Source organism: Diaporthe batatas, assembly GCF_019321695.1.
Source record: "Diaporthe batatas strain CRI 302-4 chromosome Unknown Contig00003, whole genome shotgun sequence".
Lineage (NCBI taxonomy): Eukaryota > Fungi > Ascomycota > Sordariomycetes > Diaporthales > Diaporthaceae > Diaporthe > Diaporthe batatas.
The window spans coordinates 5,480,024-5,496,515 of NW_025408550.1; the positions used below are offsets into that span (position 1 = coordinate 5,480,024).

Genomic DNA, 16,492 nt, shown 5'->3' on the forward strand with positions numbered 1-16,492 from the left:
TTGGCCATGAGGCAGTGATGGAACAGATTCTTCTTGGAACAAGGACCCAACGGTAGAGATGGCATTACTATTCTTCTTCTTCTTTTCCTTTTTTTTTTGGGGTTTCAAACCTTCAATGAGGCATCAAGACGCGATGGTCGAAGGCATCCAGCATGAGAAGCACTAATCAAGGCTGGTTGAGAGCTTTACTGGTTCCTCTAGCCCAAATCCCTTATATTCCCACAATTGGAAAGGTTGAAAAAGACAGGTTGAGGAATCCGTAGGAAACAGGAAGCTTACAGAAATGCTCAGATATGGTTCAGACTGTGGCTTCTATGAACACCTACCCCTAGTACCGACGTCGACAACCTTCCCAGGACTACCGGCTCTTCGTCGAGGATTTTCCAATGGGTCGTTCTGCAGTCCGTGCCAACATAGTCAGGAGAGATTGGGATCTACTGCAAGTAACTTGCGCTATGATCCGTGAAAAAGATAGAATACTTTTCTTTGTTCGACTGTAGGAATAGATGCATCTATATCATCTGGCGCTCCATACAGAAAACATGGTGGTCCACAGGATACTCGAATGGAGCATTTCTGGGGCATTTCAACTTGGGCAATGCATGATAGTCTCGCACATTATGGAGGACAAGACTGTGTCATGGAGCATAGGCAATGCAAAGCTAGTGTAGAAATTTAGTAAGCCGTGGCGTCCGATCCAAGTATGACAAAGAACACGCACTCCCCCTGTGCTGTCAGTTCAAGCAGTCCACTTCAGCCTACGGACAAGTGGACGGTTGGCGTAGCCCATTGCGGGGGTACAAGGTAATATTCCCGAGACACGTCTTCCAGGCACTCCTGTACAAGCATCAGTCGGCATTTTCACCTGGGCCATCCAAATTACTGAACTTGGTTCCGTTTCTCGAGCCTATCTAGCTGCCTTCGGCTCCTCGAGGCTTCGAGCCTCTCCAGGAGCTCCTGAGCAGCACCATATCTCTAGCGAACCCGTCCAACCGGAACACCATCCTCACTTCCCTGTACGTGCGAGAAGTCCGGTGCCCTTCACTCTCCGTATGCAATGAGACGAGATTACTTGATCGTCTAACCCGCCTCTACCTAGTTCGTGCTCTTTCATCTTGGTATGGAATTCGTAGAAGCTAACATGCCTCTCAGAATGAAGAAGGGGAGAAAGAACAAAACAGAAACCATGTTGAGTGATAATCCAGAGATGTCCACATAAAGTGGTACCGCCCCAGCAGTCCGGTGTCGTATGGCCAGAAAAAAGGGGGGGGAGGGAAAATATGTTGGGATCCAAAGCCGGTGCCAGTGAATATGCAAGGTGGTGCCGGGAAGTCGCAATTCAAGTTGAAATTTTGTCGAAAGTATGCCCCCTTGTCGTGGGGTCTGATGCATCATCCCTTTGAACGCCGACGTGGATAAGTTTTCAAGTAGAAAGGGAAGCTGAGAAACGCCTGTCATAATTCCGCAGGATGCTGTCCAGCTTGACCTTCCTCCAGCCCGACCTCGACAGGATAGAAGCCTAGGAGCTTGAGGAAGCGGAGCGAGATCGCCAGGCGAGCCGAATGGGTATATATATGGCTCTGGCTAAGAGCTGATTAAGACCGAAGTGAACAGTGAACCTGAGCCAATTGATGTGGCCAGACAAGGTTCCTGAGATGCAAATGCCGTCAAACATGAGCCAAGTAACCGAGGTCTATGGTCAGGGTAGAAACGAGGTTTGGGAGAAGTGTAGAGTAAAACAAGGGCTGCAGTCGTACTGGCTGAGACGGTAGTCAAATGCCTCCAGGATAGGCGCCGCCACCGCGACGTGGCCCACGTCCTCCACGACCACCGCCGCCTGGTAACATGAAATCTGGGTTTCCGTCTAGCACATCTCGGGGCGGTTGGACTGGCCTCCGAGGAGGCATTGCCCCGAAGCCGCCCAGAGCAGGCGGCGGGTTGTTCCCAGGCCAGTTGGGATTGATACCTCGCTGCGATATCGAGGTGAACGTTGATCGTTCAGACTCAGCAGGGCTGCGAGCTCCTTCAGGAATGCTGTCATAAGAGTTGTCAGTCTCGAGAGCCGGAGGTGTCGGTCTTTGAACGGGAGTGGCCACCATTGGAGGCTCGGCAAAGCGAGGATCTACGTCTTCGACATAGGATGTCTCTTGCGGAGCCGGACGGGGACTTCCGGTGTTTTGTCTTGGATTGGCCCCTGGAGGGCGCAGTGGAGAAGGCACTGCCGACTGATGTTGAGCGGCGTTCTGATTCCAACCAGTACGCACTGGAACGTATTGGCTTTATGGTAGTTAGCACTTGTCATTGCATGACTACACGCCACCCACTTTGTTTATCACTTACTCGTCCGCCTGGCTATATCGGCTGGTCTCACTCATGACAGTATCATGACGGCGAGCTGTATCTCGTCCTTGCTGCAATCCAACCATCCCTGCGATGTCGGCATCGCTGTCGCTGAGACCAAAGCCCCGTTGGTCATGTGAAGGGCTACCAGGCGCGCGCATCGGTGAAGCCCGCCCTGATACATCGTTCTCGGCCCCAGGCAGCGGTGGTGGCGACTCTGCTCTCGGGAGGTCGCTCTCTCTGCCAGGTGTGTACGCTTCGTAACTGTTTCCTGTCGACACGCTCGGCATAGATGTGTTCAAGCTGTTCATCTGGTAGCCAGGCGCCGATGGAGGGCCCGGAGACTGCTGGCGGGCGCCGTAAGGACCGCCGTATTCCGCAGCGGGTGAGCCCCTCCTGTCGTACGGGCCAGAGTCATAGCTTGGCGGCGGCGGTGGCGGGCGGCCCCCTCGCATCATAGGCCCGCCGTATCCACGTGGTGGTGGTCCATAACCCCCTCGGTTCGGAGGCGGCCCATAGGCCCCTCGGCCACCTGGTGGGCCGTATCCCCCCCTTCCAGGGCCGGGGCCATACCCACCTCTTGGAGGGCCGTACCCGCCGCGGCCACGGTACCCCCCAGGGGGCACGCCGCCACGCCCTCGAGACCGTTGGGTTTCCGTGGATGGCCTCCGCATGCCATACGCATCAGGTGGTGGGTTGATAGGGTTGCCGAACTGGTCTCTCGACGGGGCCCGGCGAGGACCAGGGCCGATGGGACCGTTGTACATGGTCTCCGCGTTGTTCAACTCCATGGGCACATTGTTCGGTGATCTGTCGGAAGGGCTGCGTGCTGTCAAGGGGATACGCTCATCGCTGGTGCGGTCATCCTTCTTTTCGAATGAGGCGAAGACGGGCAGCTTATCGTTGGCTGCTCCGTTTGCACCGCTGACAACAGGCATGGTTGGTTGGGCGGTGCTCGGCATTGGCGCCTCCTTGGCCTGGCGGTTGTAAAAGTTCTCTCCGCTCATCTCTGCGTTCTCGTCGATTCTCTTCTTCCTGGCCTTCCTGTTGACAATTGTCCTCCGCATGGCACATGATACCAGAGTGCTCAGCGCCACCAGGATGGTTGCTGCAAGGACGAGGTATGAACCAAAAGCCATGTGCGGAACAAAGAGGAGGACATCGATGAGGAAGGAGAGCAGACAAACAATCAAGTCGATGATACTGAGGATGAATACTAGAAGCAGATATCTAGAGGAGTGAGAGGGCGAGTGAAGGTGGGATACCAGAGCGAGAACAGACATGACGAGAGTGATCAAGGCAGCCACCGGGTGCACGATGAGGATGGCCGACAGTGTCGACCTCGTCGAGCTGGGCAGGTCGAAATCACCTTCGTTGCCATTCTGGTTGATTGCAGCTGCGGGACGGTTCAGTATTCTGAGACAAGCGCTGTGGGGGGGGGGGCCTAGGGGGCGGTAGTAGAAGGCCGGCTCTGAACTCACAAGTGTCATATCCTATCTCGATAGGAGAACATGTGGTGCCCCTACACCAGCCAAAAACGCCGAAACTGATACCGCCGAATTCGCCAAGTGGTATCTGCTGGATGATCGGGGTCGACAGGACCGAGATCAGGAGCAGGCCAAAAGCCAGGAGGAGCAGGATCGACAAGGGAGTCGCCGGTCGCAGCATCGTGGCAGAGGTTGGCCGTCGGCTCGAGGCTCAAATGGGTTGGAAGAACCGGAGGGCCAGGCCAGCGCCGTCAAGACGCGGCAAGGAAAGTAGACGCCAATGGAACCAGAATCGGGGCGGAGATCTATCGCAAGCGGTTGGTGTTCTGAGCTGCAACGTGGTGAGAGGTCGGGACGGCGGTGGTGAGCGCAGCACGTCGCGATAACATGGAGAGTGTCTCTTTGTTGGATAATCTGATAAGAGACTGCTTGTGCTGGCGTTCCAACAGGTTCTTGGTCCAGGGGGAACTATGGCTCCGCTGTGGTGAATTGAATGCTGCGTTGAGAAGGCGACAGAGGTGGAGAGCGAGCGAGCGAAAGTCGGAAAGTCAGACTGGGGCTGTGTGGTTTCGGTTTCGCGTTGCCTCCCCTCGAGATCCCGCACTGTCTTGCTTAATTCCCGTGATCCAGCCTCCTGGGAACGACTTGTTGGCAAGGGGCGTCGGGCCGCTCGTGGCAACGGCGACGAAAGAAAAATCGAGGGCGGCTGGATTGATGGCGACCTCTCGTCGTGGCCGTGGTCGTGGTCGTGGGAGGGAGGGAAGAAGTTCGGAAGAGTGTCACAGATGGCGCAAGGTTGCGAGGGACGGGTAGCGGTAGCAGGAGGAGAAGCGCACCGACGCTCAGGAGACCAGGCAAGTGCTACCAGCACTTGAGCAGGCAAAAGTGGGTGCTCCGAGTGCTACCAGGCTCAATGCGGGACATCTGGACTCACCCCCAGTGGGGCCTTGTGTGGGTCAGGACCCTAGCTAGTGTAGTCCTGCCCGGCTGCCCAGGTGCTTCTTGGATGTCGTACCGCTCGTGGTAAATTTAGCAGGGTGTGGTGGTACTGTGGTACCTGGGACGCTACCTGGCAACCTGGCAAGCCTGGGTGCCCTGAGGCAGAGGCTAGCCGGGATGTAGGCAGTACATATACACCTCCCCCGGGGTAACAAACGTTAAATTTTCAAGTACTGACCCACTTAGGCCCACAGAACTTGGGTACTTAACTTAATCAAGAAAACACACTGGAGACCAAGGTAGCAGAAGCTATTCCCAAAAAGTTAACCGATCTGCTTATGTCTCTTTGCCATAGAAATTGCTAGAAAGGCAACTTACCATTTATGGCGGGGCGAGTGGGCCACTACTTGGAAATTTAACGTTTGTTACCCCGGGGGAGGTGTACACAGCCGCGGCAAAGGCATTGGGACATGTACCCAGTAGCACACGCGCCTCGTGCCCCAGGAAACAAAACTAAGATTCCAGATTCATGTCGTCCTGCCGTCCACAGCGGCATCATACCGTGCTGGGGTAGGCACTCTTGAGTCTTGACCGAGGGACAATGCAGCATGGCATTGGGCACACCACCAGAACCACTCGGACCTGCTGCTGCGAACTATGTTGTCGTCGACGCTTCTCGCTCCGGAGACAAAACCCAAACAGGGCGGCCAGACAAGCCACACGTACCGCAGTACCACAGTACCACACATGGCTGACCAAGCAACAGAGAGGCCGAGTCTAAATTCCGTCTCGTCAGGCTGGTGCAAATCACAGGCCTGCTTGCTGCGCCTGCAGATCACGTCACTCCCCAGTGCGGGATTGGGAGAAGGCATTGACCATGCCGACAGCCACTCTATCGTTGCCCGTCAGTCAGTCAGTCAGTCCGTCTCTTCATTTCTTGTGTTTGTGCTGTGCTCTCCCAATCTGTCGGGTCTTTGGTCAAGGACAAGAAACTACTCATCACACAGGATCGTGCCCAGACTTCACGGCCTATCAAGGCAATCCTTCGTTCTCGAACAAGCAAATGGACCACCAGCTTGGAAGGCCCCTCGGGCCCTTGTGGGTGGGGGGCGAGGAGGCTATGCCCCAGTCCGGGTACCGCGCCGTGTAACCTCCGAGATACCATCACCAATCCCGCCAATTACCTGGAGCATGGGGCAAAAGAAGGTTGCCCCAATACTCCAAGGTTATTTCAACCGCTGCTCACTTCCCGTTGGCAGAGATTGCGATCCTGTCCGATCTCACTAGCCTCGACTCGACTCAAACCTAACCTGACCAGAACCTGGCCTGCTGGCCTGTATCTTGTCGGTTCGCTTCCCACTTTACTATGACATTCTCTCGTGGCCTTCTGCAGCGCTGCCACGGGCCTGTCAGTCGTATCCTATCAGCCCAGTGGCCCACCCTCCCCTTCACTTGACTGTCAGCTTCTCTGGCGTGGCTCAGCCGTACGCGTCTGGGCACCGTTGACAGGCACCATCGCCACCTGGGCAGAAACCGGCATAGAGAAAGAGGGCACAGGAGAAATGAATGCAGTCATTGGGGGGGGGGGCGCGCTGGGGGGCCTGGGGGCCTCTCGCACTCGCCATCAATCCCAAACAAACCCACCAGTACCGTTGCGTACAGCTGCGAGACTCTCCCGCCTATCTGCCTGTTCTGCGCGTCATATTCTCCCTCTGGCTGGGGGCCCCTCCGGCCGGGAATTCATGCTCAACTGCCATTGCCCTGCCATTGCCCGGCCAGCCAGCCAGCCAGCCCAGCCCGGCCAGCCTAAACCAGCGCCTGCAAATTCTTGCCCAATTTCAGAGTAAACCCCTGGCCCCAACTCTCCTGCCGATCAAGCACAGGAAATTGCGCAAATCTTGCAGTTCTGGATAAATGGGTGTTGCACTCAGGATCCACGTCCCTTATCGCCGGCCCCTCGACATCGCCGCCTGCAGTTGACCAAAGATTGATTAGTTCCTGAGCCATGAGATTCTAGACTCTCCAGCATCGCGAGCCTCCTCTTTGGGTAAGGCTCGTCTATCTCCCGCACGTTCATGGTCTTGGCCGTGACCGTCCACATTCAACCACAACGACCTTTTTGGGGGTTCCAATGTCACCGTTGCCGGGGTTCGAGAGTCGGCCCTCACCCTCTGAAGGATTCCAGATGCTAGCGCTCAAGTCACGACAGATGGCTGTGTGAACGATGACAATAGTTAGAACAAGGATTCTCCGTCGCCGCATCTCGGAAATCGCCTCAGAGATTGCATTACTCCGTACTATCCTGGGCCCACCGGATGCGTGAGTCCTCAGGGGCGGGGCCTCACCAACTGCTCCTTGGCTCCTGCTTTCCTGATGTAGTCTACATTACGACCACTTCCCGACAGCAAATTGACGAGAGGCTCTATGTTTTGAGGCCGGATACTATGGCATGCCCCTGTGCGACGCCCACGCGGCTACAACTGGCGCGCCAGCCCAGGAACAGAAACTTTACACCAGACGTGACGCGGCATGAACCCCAAGATGCGCCCGACTCATCTCTGCGACACCTGCTGTCTGTCCTTGCCGCCCGGGAACCCGCGCCGAGGGCATGTAGATCTTGGGGTCCCGATCGTGGTGGTGGGGGAGGGAGGACCCTCACTCAAGTCAGTTGCCTTCTGTTACAGCTTGACCTTGCTCCGGCTTGAGCATGAACCCTTCATGTCGTTGGGTAACACCCGTGGGTCATAGTGTCTTAATGATAGGGGAACGAACCGAGTGCCTGGTGAAGGAGGGGGGCGACGAGACCTGACACGCTGGCCGCAGGGCTCTCTCACGGTGTTTCATCCTGACCACCTCGTTCGGCGTGGCTGTGAGCTGCGTCATAACCGGAGCCCAGCGGGCTCGACAACGTGTCCCTGGGGTTGATGCTGTGTCTCAGAATGCAGAATGCCGTAGCTGCGGAAGCATCCGTCACACTGCCCTGTCGTGTTAGCGCCGCGTCCGTTCTTTTGCGCGGCGAACATAGTAGAGATGATTGTCAGGTGTGCGGCCGCTTACAGAAGCTGGTGGCTGGCTAGCCGGGCACAACAAGGGCAGCCCACGCGACGTCGCTACCCAGACCCAGGCTGGAATGCTGAAAGCGTGGACCGTCGCAGGCCAATGTTTCGCTTGTCACTGCTCTGACGATTTAAGCTTTCGATTGGGGATGCCAGGCCCTTGGTGCGCCCTCATGTGTCCCTGGCTGCACGGGGCACGACTACACGACCATGATGATCAAAATGCACCCCCTCCCTCGTGGTGACCGAGAGCAAGCCGCGCAGGGCCACGGCTTGTCCCGGCCGGCCGGCGGTTGCCCACCTGGCCAAGAGGCGCCAAGCCGTCGCTGCGGCGGCGACAAAGCGGGTTCCCCAACGATCGGCTTTCGTCATTGATTCCCCGAAATCCTCCCAAATCTGACCAGAGGCAAAGACCAGCAGTCATCCTCATCATCCCTCCGCTCCGGACCAAGTGCCTCAGATGCTCGCCTTGGCTCTACCACGCTGAACCGACAACCCCCAAGCCGGCAGCTATGTGGCGACAGGGCATAGCAAGCCTTCGCCGGCAACCGAGGCTGTCGTGCCCGCGGCCGCCGCCTCACGCGACCAGCGGGTCAGCCGCGAGCCCGGGCCCCATCCAGTCGCGCAGCCGACGGCCCCCACCGCCCTCGACGACATCGCCCTTCCTCCCTCGGCGCCGCTCCCTCCAGACCTCGGCGCCCTTCCAGCCACTGCAGGGGCCCCCGACGCCCGCCTCCCTCGGCGCACCACGGGCCGCGAGGTCATTCACCCGCTCGCGCAGGTGGCTCCGGCGGCTGCTCATCCTCGCCGCCGCCGCCGGCGTGGTGTACGTGGTGGACAGCCAGGTCTATGCTTCCGGGCTCGGCCGCAGCCTACGCACCTTCGGCACCGGCGTGCTTGTCGCTGTCGACTACAAGATCAACTTCCGCGCCAAGCCCTTGCCCGTCATCGGCAGTGACGGTGGCATCCCCGACCTGCACAGGCGCTCCGCCGAGCGCATGTTCGACCTGCTGCGTCACAACGGCGGGCTCTACCTCAAGATCGGCCAAGCCATCGCCATGCAGAGCGCCATCATGCCCCCCGAGTTTCAGAAGATGTTCTCGCGCATGTTCGACGACGCCCCGCAGAACAGCTGGGAAGAGGTCGACAAGGTCATCCGCGACGACTTTGGCGGCCGGGGCGTGCAGGAGGTCTTCGGTGTCAGCTTCGCCGGCGGTGACGGCAAGGGCGTCATCGAGACAACTGCCAGGGCGTCTGCCAGTGTCGCGCAGGTGCACTGGGCGAGGCTTCCCGACGGCCGCGAGGTTGCGCTGAAGATACAGAAGCCCGAGATTGCCAAGCAGATTGGCTGGGACCTGTGGGCGTTCAAGTAGGTCTGCATACCGCGTGCGAGAGCGGCGTCTTGCTTTGCGTTTCTCCCCGCCATGCTGACCGGGGGCTGCATAGGGTTGTGACGTGGGTCTACAGCAAGTGGTTCGACCTGCCCCTGTACAGCTTGGTCCCCTTCATCACGGAGCGGCTTGAGCTCGAGACCGACTTCGTCAACGAGGCCAAGAATTCCGAGACGATGCGGAAGCTCATCAACGACGAGCCGTCCCTGAAGGGCCGCGTTTACGTCCCCATAGTCTATCCCGAGCTGTCGTCGAAGCGCGTGTTAACCACCGAGTGGATCGAAGGCGTTCGACTGTGGGACAAGGCTACCATGACGGGCCCCTGGCTGGGCGGCTACGGGAAAGGCTCCCCCGGCGTGCATGGCAAGCAACTCGAGGCACCTGACATGACGCGGATCCGGCGGGAGCTGCGGCAGAGCCCTGGCAGCAGCGGCGCACAACTCAAGCCGGAGCGCAACGAGTGGAAAGGCCCACGCGGCAAAGGCGGGCTAGGGCTGTCGGCGAAGGAAGTGATGACCACGATGGTCGATCTCTTCAGTGCTCAGATCTTCAAATGGGGCGTCGTGCACTGCGACCCCCACCCGGGCAACATCTTCATCCGACGACTCCCTAGCGGGCACGCGGAGCTGGTTCTCATCGACCACGGGCTCTATGTATACATGAGCCCGAAGTTCAGGCGCGAGTATGGGACCTTCTGGAAGTCCCTCATGACCTTCGACAACGACAAGATCAAGGAGGTAACGGAGGAGTGGGGCATCAAGGCCGCGGACATATTCGCGTCCGCCACGCTGATGAGGCCGTACGAGGGCGGCGACCAGGAGTTCAAGCGCGGGCTCATGATGGAGGGCATGACCCCCAGCGAGAGGAGCTACGCGATGCAGCGGCGGATGAAGCAGGGCATCAGAGATATCCTAGCAGACGAGGACAAGTGGCCGAAGGAGCTCATCTTTATCGGCCGAAACATGCGGATCGTGCAGGGGAACAATCAGTACATGGGGTCTCCTGTCAACAGGGTCAAGATGATGGGAGAGTGGGCGTCTAGGAGCCTCTTCCTGGACCCCAACCTGCCCTGGCCCGAACGGCTCAGGTACCGGTGGAGGCACTTGCTCTTCAAGGCAGTGCTCTGGGGCTCGGATGTTCTCTTCTACTTCTTCAAGATCCGGCAGTGGTTGGGCGTCGGGGGAGGGATGGAAGACGAGGTCGAGGCCCGCATGGCGGACATGGCCAAGGATGTTGGTATTGAGCTCCAACACGGCGTATTTGAGGGTTGAGGCAGGCAACGAGGCTACGCATCGGAAGAGACTAGACAAAGACTCACGGCCATCTAGAGTAAGGAGGCTTGCACCAGGCATACGCAGAGACTCGGCCGCATAGATGTACATCAGCTGTCTACAGGTCACCTGGCAGGCGTTGGACAGAGAAGGCGTAGGGAGCTTTGGTGCTGGCATTACTTCATATCAAGACAAGGGACAGGACTGCTAATCCATTGCCTTCTTAAAAAAGAAAGAAATAGAGGCTGATGTTATCAGGGATTTACTGTTTACCTACTCTAAACCTGTAATTTTTTATATAGCTAAATCCAGAACCCTACTCTCATTTCATATCCAATAAGTTAGTTCTTAGACTCTGTTGCGGTGCAATATGGCAAGGCATAATATAGATATTTTTAGCTGTCTACGTCACTAGAAGAATCTATGAGATCTGCAGGGAACACAATCTTGCTGTTATAACACGGCCGAGTTGATGTGGGCCTAGGCAAACAGTGTGGTCTGCCACATCTACTACTATGTCCTGTCCTTGTACTGCCCTACAGGTCATCTTCCGCGTACAAAGGGCATTGAGGTCCCACAGACAAAACCCACACGACACCAAGCTTGATGTGTGGTTATGGCTTTAGGGAGCTTCAGGTCATCTCGGGCAGCCGTCTGGCCCTGGGGGCGACGAGATTGCGTCAATGCGCCAGTCGGGAGCAGGCAAATTTGCAGAGTTTCAGGGTGAGAGGTGACATCGGGCCGCGGCTCGACAGAAGGCCTGGCCTAGCTGCCCAGCAGGCCAGGCTGCCAGGTTGTAGGCGCTCGGGTGTTCTGGAAGGAGATTGAATCTTCGAGGGCGGCCAATATAGTGCAGTGCGCTTAAATTGGCCTCTGCATGGCCCTAGCAGGCTGGCAGGCTGGCAGGGCGGGAGGTTTGTTTCTGAAACAGTCAAGGCCTGGCGAGTCCACCTCTGTCGTCCGCTGAGAACCACGGAGTACATCCACGGTGCCTGGCATGCCACGGCGTGCACGCCTCGGACCTGACAATCGCATTCTCGGTTATCTTCAGAAGGCAGTCCGGACCGCGTTGGGCACCGGGCGGCGGGCGGCGGGCGGACCCAGGCCTGTAGCGCGGCAGGGTTGGATGGAGACGGCGAAGTGCCGTGCAGTGCCGTGCAGTGCCGGGCCGATGCTGCGCGCCGCTCAACCAACTGTGCCCAGTGTCTTGTGGATTGCGCTCAAAGCAGGCGTCTGCGCCCGCCAGTCTACTACATAGTATGCCACTGATGAACGCCTGCCCTGCCAGCCTGCCCGGTTCCCGTAGCGTATCACCCACTGTGTACGCAATTCTGGTTGACCAGGGCCGGGATGTCAGCACGTCAAAAAAATAAATCAAAAAATAAGTGGGATCTGCTTGGGGTTAGATGATTGGAGGCACGGCACTTTGCCCTCGTTTCCCGAGGACCACGCTGCCTGCAATTTAAAGGGGCCCTCAGCTGCCGCAATCTTGAGCCCTTGTTGAGCTGCTTGTGCTGCTGCTGCTGCTGCTGCTGCTGCTTCTGATATCCATGGCTGATGAGTGAGGGCTTGGATGCCGATGCAAAAGGGGGGGGAGGCTGGGAGGGAGGCACGCATGGCTGCACATAGGGTCTCGTCAGGCACTGCATCAACTGCAACCCGACCGCGTGTGGGTCGGCATTGTTGTTAGTAGGCTCGGTTTATCAGTACGGATACTTAGTCTTCGGTCTGTCTGTCCCATTGGGGCGGGACTGGGTGGGTCCTCCTTCCCCCAGGCAGGAGCCCCTGAAAGACTGATTGATTGACTGGGGAGAAGGAGAGAAGAGAGAAAGAGAGAGGGGCAGCCAGCCCATCCCATCCCGTGCGATGCTCTGGCGCAAAAGGTAAATTCATCGTCCCATTCCGCCCTCCTCGTCAAGACCTTCTCGTCACAGTCCAAAGGTCGGGAAACCTGGACTAGTCTACAACCCGCAATACTACAGCAGGAGGGAGGGCCCGTGTCTCGTCCCGACTGAACGCCCTTCCTTTCATTGCTTGCTTGCTTGCTTGCTTTGCTGCTTGCTGCTGCCACTCACCACCACTTGGTTGTTTTGATCAAACTTCCCCTTCCTATCCTGTTCTGTTTCCATCCTCCTCTTTCTTCCCTTCTCATCCTCGCTGCTGCCAGTGCGTCGCTGGACTGGCAGACTGGACGGCACAGAGTCGACATATTACCCCTGACTAGGCTGCTTTGGTGGCTAGCTCCCACTTGTCGCGTTACCACGCCATACCTTGACCCGACTGCCACTTGCACGGCATCGAGAAACCGACCCGCCGGTCCTATCATATCCACGAGCACGACACTCCCGCACGTCTGCAAAGCTGCTGTAGTAGTAAGTTGCCGCCCCTTTTCTGCACCGTGTCGTGGGCCTTTCCATTGGATCGTGTGACGGACAAACTTGCCCAACACCCCCCCCCCCTCAATGGCTGCGCGGGACTGGCAGCGATCTGCCAAGTGACGCACAAGGCACATTAAATCTCCGAGCATCAGCGTGGTATTCCCTCAGTGTCAACGCGGACGGGCGGGCGATGCTCGGCTCCCTCTCAACATTGCTATTTCCAGCGCCGTCCACTCCGTACGCCTTTGCTCCCTCTTTGCAGCGTCACAGCCGCCGCCTCAGACCGCCCAACATATGCGCCCTGCACTGACGATCTATCGCCGACGCCGATCCGCACGTGGTGTCGCGGACTACTCAAGAGTCCCCCTTTGTTGCGCCCGGCTGCTGACCCAGTACCACTTACAGCATCCTGTCTGTCTGCCTTACTGTTCCTATCTCTCTGCCCATTCCTCTGCAGGCATTGTGAGCTGCCTGACTCGGCCACCAAGTACGTCGGGTCGCCGGCATCAATTGTCGATTCTAGTACGGCCCACTCCTTGTCACCTCCTTCGCGCCTGCCTGCACATCTTGGCCGGCTCTGTCGTGTGTCCTCGACGGGGCAGTCCGCAGCTGAAACAGACAGCAGCCGCCAGTCGATCATTATCCCGTCCTGTACTGACACGAAAAGCAGAGGCGCTTAATCGAGGCTTCGACCCGTTCATGCCACTCGCCGCACGTCGCGAGGCCCTGCCACCAACTCGAGCGTCACTCGTTCTCGTCTCCGGTCCGAACAGACAGCCACCTATCGAGGTTTCGACCCCAGACCTGCTGTCCATCGCAACGCACCTGCAGCCCTGAAGACCAGGGACCTCTCGCGACAGCCCACCACGGACTGCACTTTTGCAAGGCCTTGTCCTTTCGCTCTTGCCCACTTTTCCACACCGGCAGCCAATTCGTCCCAAATCCGGGACCGTTTCCCTGGACGGCCTGTCTCTAAATTTGCTGGCGCCCGCCCGCCCATCTTTTTCGTCCGGAGCGTCTTCCGTGCCGCCTGAAACGAACTCACTTTGTTGGTCCATGCCCTAGTGGCTTCCCCCGAGCATAGCGCCAGCCGTACATTTCAAAGAATGAGCAATCCTCAACGCTCCAGTTTCGGGATGCTGCTAAGACGCAGCAAGTCAGGCGAGATGAAGGGAGGAAAGAAGGCCCAACAGGCCGCCAGAGAGGCAGAACTTCAGCGCCAGCGAGATGCTGCAGTCCCCAAGTCCCCGCCCCGACTCCCACAGCTCTACAACGGGGCCCCCGCCCCCCAATTCGACCACTTTGGCGTTGACACCCGCCCCGACTCCATCGCCATCGTGTCAGGCAGAGCAGACCAGCGCGAGTACAGCACCAGTCTCCACCGCCCTTCAATGGATCCGCCCCGCGTCTCCACCAGCACTGCTCCCGCCGTCCCTCCAGTCCCCAACGGGAATTGGGTCGACCCGTACGCGCGCACCGAGAGCATGACCCACCGTGGACGTTACAGCTACGCCAGTAGTGCGGTCAGCACTGTCAACAGCCCTCGGCGCGTGCGCAGGAGGAAGGACCCTACCCCTTTCAAGTATGTCCTAGTGTCTTGGTTCCGGGTGGGCGTTCGTCACTGATTCCTTCCAGTATCCTGATCATCGGAACGCGGGGTTCCGGCAAGACCTCATTCCTCGAGTTTCTGAAGACTGCCCTTGCCCTGCCTGCCAAGAAGCGCGCCAAGAGCACCATCGAGGACGAATCCAGCTCCAACCGGGCACAGCCCTCTGGCAACTTCATCCCTCATTTCATCGAGAGCGAGATCGATGGCGAGCGCGTTGGAGTCACCCTCTGGGACTCGGAGGGGCTGGAAAAAAATGTCGTTGACCTGCAGCTGAGAGAGATGTCAACGTTTCTGGAGAGCAAGTTTGAGGACACATTCGCCGAGGAAATGAAGGTCGTGAGGTCGCCTGGTGTACAGGATACCCATATCCACGCAGCTTTCCTGATCCTCGATCCAGCTCGGCTGGATCGCAACATTGCATCCACCAAGGCCGTCTCAGCCAACGGCAATGGCAAGTACCACCCAGATACCCGGATCGTCGGCAGTCTGGATGAGGATCTCGATCTACAGGTGCTGCGGACACTGCAGGGCAAGACAACCGTCATTCCCGTCGTCGCGAAAGCCGATTCCATCACAACCAAGCACATGAACGTCTTGAAGAAGACTGTCTGGGACAGTCTCAAGAAGGCAAACCTGGATCCTCTCCAGGTTCTGGGCCTGGAGGACGACGATTACGATTCCCCGCCATCCTCGAGCCGAATCCCAGAGGAGCCCGAGTCGCAGGACGAGGATGAACAGAGCGACGAGGAGGAAGCTGAGGTTGATGAAGAGGGAGAATTGCCAATTCAGGGCAACGAACCCACCAGTTCTCCCAGGCAGTCGGTCACTTCCGTGCGACGCAGCCGGACAGGGGACGAGCTGAAAGAAGACGAGATCCCGTATATTCCCATGTCGATCATCAGTCCCGACATTTACGAGCCCGAAGTTCTCGGCCGAAAGTTCCCTTGGGGCTTCGCAGACCCAAACAATGAAGATCACTGCGACTTCCTCCGGCTGAAGGACTCGGTGTTTGGCGAGTGGCGCAACGAGCTCCGCGAGGCCAGCCGGGAGCAATGGTACGAAGGATGGAGGACGAGCCGCCTCAAGCAGCGCGATGGACCAGTTCGACGTCGATAGGAGAAGAGGTTCGGACCCGTTGATCCAGACGCGGAACCCCGTTTTGATATCCAGGCACACTATCGTCAAGCCCATAATCACAGGGTTGCGACCGTCTAGGGTTAATACTTCCTCGCCCAAGTACTCTTCGCTCTTCCGACGCGACACACCCAGCCCACCACCTCTGGGACTTCCAACTCATTTATACCTCTTTTAACTCTTATCAGTGGTGCTGAAGAGGCCCAATGCGTCCTTCAGAAAACCCCATTTCGGCTGTAGAAATTATTTCTTGCAAGTACCTCGTCGCCTCGATACCATGGGCCAGGCTGGGGGCGTCATGGACGATTCCACCTCCTCAGGACATTTGATGGGGGGCATACGATGGCAGCACAATCGCGTCTGCAGGCGTTACTTTACGAGTTCCATTCTACGTCAACAAACATTTCAACACCAACCCGACTCTTCTCATTGCTTGAGGCTTCTTTCCAGGAGACGGTTAATGACTAAACTTCTCTTCTTTTTTTATTTCGTTTGTCGTGCACTTCTAGGATTCCCCAATTTTGGTCGGATTTGCTCAGCAGAAGATCGGGGGAAAGGGGGGCTTGGGGGCTGAGAATGAGAAGGTGGAGAAAGGGTCAAACCGAGGACCGTTTTGATATCAGATACCTTACAAGCTGCTGGCAAGGCTAGGCTGTTAGTTTGAGACTTTACATTACCTATGTAGGCAGGAAAGAGTGGACGAGAAAATGTGAGACATCAACTCCTGGAACAGTCTTATTTGTCGCAGTGCCGTCCTTTGCCTCTACCAGGCGGGGAGTGGAAATGTACACATCTCTCAAGGACCACCGGCTCTGTCCAATCGCCTCTTGCCACCGCAATGCGGATGTATAATTTGATTAATCGATTATTTTTTTCTCCCTTGTGGT

General features: G+C 57.5%; 3 protein-coding genes across 3 annotated transcripts; 2 read left to right on the plus strand and 1 right to left on the minus strand.

Annotated features, from left to right (window-relative positions):
• Positions 1–634: 634 nt before the first annotated feature.
• KVR01_003274 (uncharacterized protein) lies at positions 635–4,767 on the minus strand. The gene is made up of 3 exons (XM_044792744.1): positions 3,822–4,767; positions 2,341–3,736; positions 635–2,277 (listed from the first exon to the last, which is right to left on the minus strand). Exons 1-3 carry the CDS (start codon positions 4,006–4,008, stop codon positions 1,773–1,775), a joined length of 2,088 nt encoding a protein of 695 aa, XP_044648289.1. The 5' UTR covers positions 4,009–4,767; the 3' UTR covers positions 635–1,772.
• Positions 4,768–8,334: 3,567 nt separating this feature from the next.
• On the plus strand, positions 8,335–10,484 carry KVR01_003350 (uncharacterized protein; the record flags this gene model as incomplete). The annotated part of the gene is made up of 3 exons (XM_044794849.1): positions 8,335–9,191; positions 9,269–10,349; positions 10,380–10,484. 3 exons carry the CDS (start codon positions 8,335–8,337, stop codon positions 10,482–10,484), a joined length of 2,043 nt encoding a protein of 680 aa, XP_044648365.1.
• A 1,751-nt stretch (positions 10,485–12,235) lies between these two features.
• KVR01_003391 (uncharacterized protein) lies at positions 12,236–16,490 on the plus strand. The gene is made up of 4 exons (XM_044793251.1): positions 12,236–12,856; positions 13,268–13,384; positions 13,533–14,444; positions 14,498–16,490. The coding sequence occupies exons 3-4, from the start codon at positions 13,969–13,971 to the stop codon at positions 15,585–15,587; spliced, it is 1,566 nt and encodes a 521-aa protein (XP_044648406.1). The 5' UTR covers positions 12,236–12,856; positions 13,268–13,384; positions 13,533–13,968; the 3' UTR covers positions 15,588–16,490.
• Positions 16,491–16,492: the final 2 nt, after the last annotated feature.